Genomic DNA, 7520 nt, shown 5'->3' with positions numbered 1-7520 from the left:
TCGTTCGTTATTCATAGTATTCGTAATGTGTTTTATATACACTTCAATATAAGAGCCGAAAGTTACACTTGAAAATTTATATTTTATCGAAATACCACTAGTTGTAAGTACAGGTCGATTTAGATTACAACAAGATACACGTTAAATACCGTTTTTTTTAGTTTTAAAAACGGTATTTAACAGGTGAAATCGTGTGATAAAGTCATCTAGTGTACAGTGCGCATGTGCGTGGAGATAGAATATATAGAGTGAACTGTTAACACACGCTTATATAGGTAGGAGGTGGCTTGACTTGATTGGTCGGTCACTATTCGACCAATCAGAGTGTACGTATCCGTTAACATTGATAATTCTCCCGGTTTCTAGTTACTACGGTGAAATAGAGTTGTCACCGACGGTTTACTTACAATTGTCGATACCTGGACAGGTTGTAAATTTGAAAATAATAAAGGAATAACGTAGAAAATACATATAAAACAGACAGGTGAGTGGATATACTGCAGATCCGAGTCCTGTAGCTGTAGCGCCAGAGAGGTGTCTGTTAACAAGTGTAAATCTGCTCGGTCTAGCGAACCTGATTGCGATTGCTTGATTCATACCACTGTAATGTGATCCAAGTCAGTGTATTTTAAGTTTAAAATGGGTATTTTCCAGTATGTCCCCGCATTCTCTATTTTAATTTATATAAGTTAGATTACGTTTATTAGATTAAGTTTACGAGTTTATTAATTTCCGTACGAAAAAACACACACAAATTAGTAATGAAACATGTTTAAAACAATATAGCCTACTATTCTGAATTTAACAAAATTTTCAGAATGGGTCAGATCACGCGATGCTTGCCCGCTGCGCAGCGCTTCGCGCTGCTTGCTCTTTTAGAAAAAAAATTTACTCGAGCTTGCAAACTCCAAGCCCAGATCAAGCGGCGCGCGTTTATCACTGATATTTAATCCACGTTTTTATCCGTTTACAACTAATTACGTTAAATTTAATTAGCGTGGATAACAGCAAATTTACATATTTACTTCGTTACAATCACCGAATATTCGCTGATTCTTCTATTTTTCAAATTTACTAAACGACCTTTAAAATTATTGAACTATACACGTATAAAGTATATTTATAACTGAATAAGTGATTTTTATTTGTTGCAATTGCAAATCACTATGACTACAAACTAAATGTAAACTGTTAACATATTCCAGTGAATATCGCAATATGTGGGGTTGACAGTGCTTGTAATTAACAAAATTTATCACTATCAAATTACTATTCTATGCGACATTTGGAATTTATATCACACTTTGAATATAAAATAATAATTATTGTAAACTGAATCATTGTTGTGTTTTGCTATAATATATAAACAATACTACACTGTTAAATGAACTGTTAACATAGTTCCAGTGAAAATCGCGAGCGGTCGGAGGTTGACAGAAGTTCGTAATACAGGAAAAGAATAGAAAATCAATCTGCTCTTTATAATAATACCGAAAGAACAATAGCAAACAGTTGTAATTTGTAAACACAGTGAATTCGCTGTAGTAAGTAGGATTAATATATAAATATAAATGATATTTGCAAATAAAATTGATGATAATGTAAACGATTACTGTAACAAAATAAAAGAAAAAGTTTAATAATAAATCAATGTACAAGTGATTGGTTTTCTAGCCACAGAAATATGCTGTAAAACGACTAAATTAGAGAGAAAAGGTTTAGATTTCGTGTTTAAAACTAATTTAAAATGACAAAGACGGTGAATTTAAGTTAAGATTGTATAATAGACAATAAAGAGAAGTGATATTTTATTTTATACAGTTAATTAGAGTGAAAACAACTAACTAAAGTGTACAGTAAAATGTGTTAATTATTAATATAAATAAATAAATATATATATATATATATATATTATTTTGAAGACCAGTAATTAGTTATAAATAGATATAAATTGACGCACACTGTTTAGTATTTGAATAAACTGTTATTATTCGATAACATCAATTGGCAAAAAGTGTTATATATTCGTGTACATTATTAAATTTTTATGTAATTTGTGATGGTAATAATGACAGTTTTACTATTAATTAGCATAGTAATTACTAGATACATGTCGGAAATATACGACAAGAGTGAGAAATAGGATTATTAAAGTCGTAAACTGTGAAAACGAGTGATATTGTGGTGGCCTTTAAAAAGGCCGTTTGTGGGAGCCGGGCGGGCGGCTTTGTGTCGCGCGCTGGCGGGCGACTTAGGCCTTCTTCTCGGTCTTCTTGGGCAGGAGCACGGCCTGGATGTTTGGCAGTACACCTCCCTGGGCGATGGTGACACCGGACAGGAGCTTGTTCAGCTCCTCGTCATTCCTGATGGCCAGCTGAAGGTGACGGGGAATGATCCTGGTCTTCTTGTTGTCACGGGCCGCGTTACCGGCCAACTCGAGAACCTCGGCGGCGAGATACTCCATGACGGCGGCCAGGTAGACCGGAGCTCCGGCACCCACTCGCTCGGCGTAGTTGCCCTTGCGGAGCAGACGGTGGATCCTGCCGACCGGGAACTGTAGACCGGCCCTGGACGAGCGGGACTTTGCCTTTCCCTTCACTTTACCGCCTTTGCCTCGTCCTGACATGTTGCGCTGTACTCGGTTGCGGGGATACAGATGGAAGCCTTGGTCCAAGTCCAAGTCCAAGTCTGTACGATTGTGGAGGGGTGTCCTCCACGTCTAGTTGGGCTTCTGCCGTTGTCTGGCTTTTACCCAATGACTATTCGGGTCATAGCCCTAGCAGCTCTCGCTGCCTGTCAGTGGTCTAGTAGTGTAGTGTTGGTAGTAGTCCGTCAGTCGTCCGTAGGAAGACGAAGTTGGGGGACCTCCTGGGCACGTAGTGTCCGTAGGTGTTCCCACGGCGAGGATTCTGCAGCCTCTTCGAAGGTGGATGTCAAGCGGTCCACGAAGCACCTGATGGTCGGGATGTTGGCGGACTCTCTGATCACGGTGTTCCTCACGAACCAGGGCGACCCAGTTGCCTTCCGGAGACACACGCTCTGGACCGCGAGCAATTGTCTCCTGGCGGTCTTGGAGGTGAGGTGGTACCAGGCAGGGGCCGCGTACGTGAGCACTGGTCGCGTGAGGGCCGTGTAGAGGAGGACCTTTGTCCTGGTCGGTAGCTTCGTGGAGTAGAGCAGTGGGCTGATGCTTGCAAAGCCCTTCCTTGCTAGGCTGCAGGTTCTCGTGACGTGGGGTGTCAGTGTCAGTCGACTGTCCAGGAGTACCCCCAGGTACTTGACTTTCGTCTTCCATGGAATGTTGTCTCCGCCTAGAGTCAGATGTCGTCCATCGGCTTGCCTCGGTCGTCGGGTGAAGTTTATAGCTTCGCACTTGTCCACGTTGACTTTTATCCTCCACTTGGTCAGCCAGGGCTCCAGAAGATCCAGCTGTCGTTGGAGGTATATTCTGGCCATCCTCAGGTTGGCAGAGGTGGCCGTCAGCAACGCGTCATCTGCGTAGAGAGACAGCTGTACCCTCGGGGCGACTGGGAAGTCGTTTGTGTACCACAGGTACAGTATCGGCCCAAGTACCGACCCCTGTGGCACACCGGAGGAGACTGGCCGTGACGTGGAGGCTGATCGTGCAACATGGACGGAGAAAGTCCGACGGTGGAGGTAGCTCCGGAGTAGCATGAACATCTTTCCTGGCAGCGGAGACTCGGTGAGTTTGAAAAGTAGGCCCTCGTGCCACACTCTGTCAAAGGCCTTGCTGACGTCTATCAGGACCGAAGTGGAGTGGTGCTTCCTCTCGATCGCCCCTGAGAGGTGGTTGATGACTCGGCGAAGTTGTTGGGTGGTGGAGTGTCCACTCCGGAAGCCGAACTGTTCGGTCCTGATAGAGTTGAAAAACTCCTCTGGGAACCTTGACAGGATGATCCTCTCCAGGATCTTGGAGAGCACGGGCAACAGGGAGATTGGCCTGTGGTTCTCCGGAAAGAGGGGGTCCTTGCCAGGCTTGGGGATCATGATCACCTTGGCGTCCTTCCAGATGGTGGGGAAGTGTGCCAGGCGCAGGCAGGTGTTGAAAATACAGGTGATCGTGACGATCACCCAAGCCGGCAGGTTCTGCAGGGCTGGTGTTCCCAGGGAGTCAGGGCCGGGAGCTTTCTTCGGGCGTAGTCGTCGGATGTGTTCATTCACCTCGAGTGTGGTCACGAGTGGCAGTGGGTCTGTGGAGTCAGGAGAGTAGTCCTCGAGGAAGTTTTCGACCGCCTCGCAGGTGTCCTCGTCGTAGATGTCTGCGTGTGGAGAGAATTGATCTTCCATGGTGTCGGCAAAGGCTTCTGCTCTGTCCTCGGGGGAGTAGACGATTCCACGTTGTCCGTGGAGAGGTCGAATGGTCTTCTTTTCCCCTCGGAGAGCCTTGGAGATCTTCCATATGCCGCCGACACCACCGTCAGCCTGGTGTTCCACGTAGTCATCCCACGCGGCCGCTCGGTGTTCTGCCAGGAGGCGTGTGCATCTCCTGGCTTGGCGGTTGAAGGTGTGCTTGGCGTGGGGACAACGGGACTGCTGATACTCTCTTCGCAGTCTACGGCGCAGACGTATCTCCTCTCTCAAGTCCTCAGGTAGAGGTGGAGTGAAGTTTACCCGTGAGAGAGGTGATGAGGAGACGGTCACTGCTTCCTGGAGGGTGTTTGTAAGTTCCAGTACTTGACGGTCTAGCTGGTCTGATGACTCGGCTGGAGTTGGTGGAGGCCGAGGTCTGTCGGCGAGGTAGTTTGCGTACCTGTGCCAGTTGACCTTGGTGGAGCGAGCTGGAGGGTAGGCTGGAGCTCCATCGTCAGGCAGGTCGAAGACAACTGGCACGTGGTCTGACGAGAGGTCGGATACGGCAAATACCTCGATGTGTCCACTCAGTGATCCAGCTAGGCCGAAGTCAAGAATGTCGGGTTGAAAATGTCCGTTGTGGTGGTAGTGAGTCGGTTCCGTAGGGGCCAGTAGTTGGACGTGGTGACGGTTCTCCAGGAGACGTTTGAGGTCATTTCCGGAGTTGTTGGGCCTCCGGCATCCCCAGTCCGGGTGCTTGGCATTGAAGTCCCCGGCGACGAGCGCGGGGGAGTCAGGACGAAGCAGGGCGTCCAGGCAGCGAGGTTGAAGCTTCCTCCCAGGTGGGTTGTAGAGAGAAGTCAGCTCTAGCTCCGACCCGTTGTGGTGGACAGCGATCCGGGTGAGCTCTGCCCCCAGAGCAGGAGGTGTGACTAGGAGCCGGTGAGCCACTCGCCGGTGGACAAGAATCGCTGTGCCGCCGCTTGCCCTGATGCCCTGAAGCTGCCTGTCGGTGCGGAGCACCTGGTAGTTGGGGATGCTGAATTTGTCCGTCGGCCTGAAGTGTGTCTCCTGGAGAAGTGCCACGTCCACGTCCATGTCAGTCAGTAGTTGGCTGAGTTCCTGCCGCTTTCCCGCTGCCCCGTCGGCGTTCCAGCTTACAATTCTGAGTCTACCCATGGGTGGTGTTGAGTAAGTCGAGTAGTCTCGACATTATTCCAACCATGGTGGTGAGTTGGGAGAGGATCTCCGTGATCCCTGCCTTGAGATCCTGAGGCAGGGTAACAGCGGGCTGCTTAGCCGCGGGTTCAGTCGTGGGTGGCAGTGGGGCTGAGGTGTCTGCGGTGGGTGTCGCTTTTGGCATCTCCAGCCTGACTCGTGGCGTGGGCCTCGGCCTAGTTGGGGTGGCAGGTGCAGGAGCGCTTTCCTTCCTGGTAGTCTGGCTGGTGGAGGGTTTCTGGCGCTCCGGAGCCGGGGTCTGTGGTGGAGTGTGGGGTCCACGATTCGCCGGGTTTCGAGGGAGGCGGTGGCGGCGGCGACTTCTCACTCGCTGAAACCCATCCTCGTCTGTGTCCTCCTCAGATGTAGGGCGTGGGACGTCTCGCTGATTTGGAGGCTCGGCCTTGGCGGGTGCGGCCCTCCGCGGTGCCTTGGCTGCGGCGGCATAAGAGAGTTGCTTCTCTCTCTTGAAGCACTGGCAGCCTCGGTAGTTGGCGGTGTGTCCTTCACCGCAGTTGCAGCATCTGGCCGGGGCGGATGACTCCTTTGGGCAGAGGCTGGACGGATGTCCCTCTCCACAGCGGACGCAGCGGAGCTCTCGGTGGCAGTGGTTTGAGCCATGCCCGAAGCCCTGGCATCGATGACACTGGACCGGTCCCCCGGGCCTAGTGTATTTTCGCACTTCCAGTCTACAGTGGAACAGAGTGCGGACACTGTAGACATCGGATGGTGGCCGGAGTCCGTCTCCTCCACTCAGGGTCACAATCCAGAGGCTGGTGAGGTGGCCTCTCCTGGTCTTAAGAAGTTTTGCCTCGACGATGCCGTAGTTTTCGCACTTGAAGGCCTCTGAGACTTCTTCAGGAGTAAGGGTGGCCGGGAGACCCCTGATGACCACTTTCATCAGCTTCTCGTTGGCCATGGCGAAGGTGTGAAACTTCAGCCCCTGATCCTGAAGGTAACGTTGCAGGGACCTGAAGTGGGCCACGGTGGAGGTCTTGAGGCGGAGAGTTTTGGCCGTGCAGACGGCCTCTAAGTCTCCTCCCAGCAGCTGTCTGAGGGTCACCGCGTGGGAGCCCCACCCTTTGGGGACGTCCATGATGATGGGAGGAATGCGGGGGCCCCGCTCAACCTCCATGTCTTCTCCGGCAGCGGTGTCCGTCCGTCGATTCTTCGGCGGAAGAGACGGAGCTGGGGCCGCTTGCCGCTTCCGCAGGCCCGCGGCAGGACGGCCTGATGAGCCGGAATTGGCCCCAGGGGTAGCTGACACCATGGTCTGGGCCACTGGGGTTGAGATCCCCGGTGTTGTAGAGTGGCCTTTAGAAAGGCCTTTTTGGGCCTCAGACCGGCGCAGGTTCCCCTGGCACTTAGTCGCTGCACCCTGGCAGCTTTCCGGGGTAGTCCGGACTTCACCCGGGCCCTGACAAGTCCCGGGTGGAATAAGTTTGCTGGCCTGAGCAGCAGTGCGGTGCTGGGATCCCGCGGCCCGGTCGGCTGACCGGGGCGGGCTCACCTGGCACATCGCGTTACAGGTCTCCGGTAAAAACCGGACTTCACCCGGGCCCTGTTCTCCCGTCCCGGGTGGAATGGTGTTGCTGGGACGTCCAGCGGTTGGTTTGGCCTTGTAAAAGGCCATTTGGGCAGACAGCGCCGGGGCCCGCTTGGCAAGCCGCGCGGGACCCCAGTAGTGTCGCCAGCGGCTCCGGTAAACCGGCTCCGCCATCTGAGACCGCCGAGGCAGATCCCTCTTCTTCCATCTTGATCAGTGGTCGACTCGTCTCGCTGGAAGGTCTTGTCGGGTCCACGTCTCGGAGCAGAATGGAGAAGCCGTGGCCTGAAATTCGGGGTTACCTCGAATCCGGGCGTCGCGCGAGCGCGGCCAATCGCGTTCGAGCTGCCACCCTATTGGTCGCGCTCGCGCGACGCCAGATATCCAGCTTAGAGCCTTTTTTAGAATTTTGGCCTATACTCCCGGTACAAACCAGCGACTCAGG

General features: G+C 51.5%; 1 protein-coding gene across 1 annotated transcript; it reads right to left on the bottom strand.

Moving 5' to 3' along the window:
* Positions 1 to 2182: 2182 nt before the first annotated feature.
* Positions 2183 to 2657, bottom strand: LOC124372236 (histone H2A). Its single transcript, XM_046830612.1, has one exon. The coding sequence runs from the start codon at positions 2624 to 2626 to the stop codon at positions 2252 to 2254; it is 375 nt and encodes a 124-aa protein (XP_046686568.1). The 5' UTR covers positions 2627 to 2657; the 3' UTR covers positions 2183 to 2251.
* Positions 2658 to 7520: the final 4863 nt, after the last annotated feature.

The sequence above is a fragment of the Homalodisca vitripennis genome, unplaced genomic scaffold (genome assembly GCF_021130785.1).
Source record: "Homalodisca vitripennis isolate AUS2020 unplaced genomic scaffold, UT_GWSS_2.1 ScUCBcl_2715;HRSCAF=7750, whole genome shotgun sequence".
Taxonomy (NCBI): Eukaryota; Metazoa; Arthropoda; class Insecta; order Hemiptera; family Cicadellidae; genus Homalodisca; species Homalodisca vitripennis.
This window is presented reverse-complemented; position numbering and strand designations above follow the sequence as displayed.

Bases quoted from the DNA above. Each gene is read 5' to 3' on its own strand.
- LOC124372236 (XM_046830612.1), bottom strand. From the start codon at position 2,626: ATGTCAGGACGAGGCAAAGGCGGTAAAGTGAAGGGAAAGGCAAAGTCC.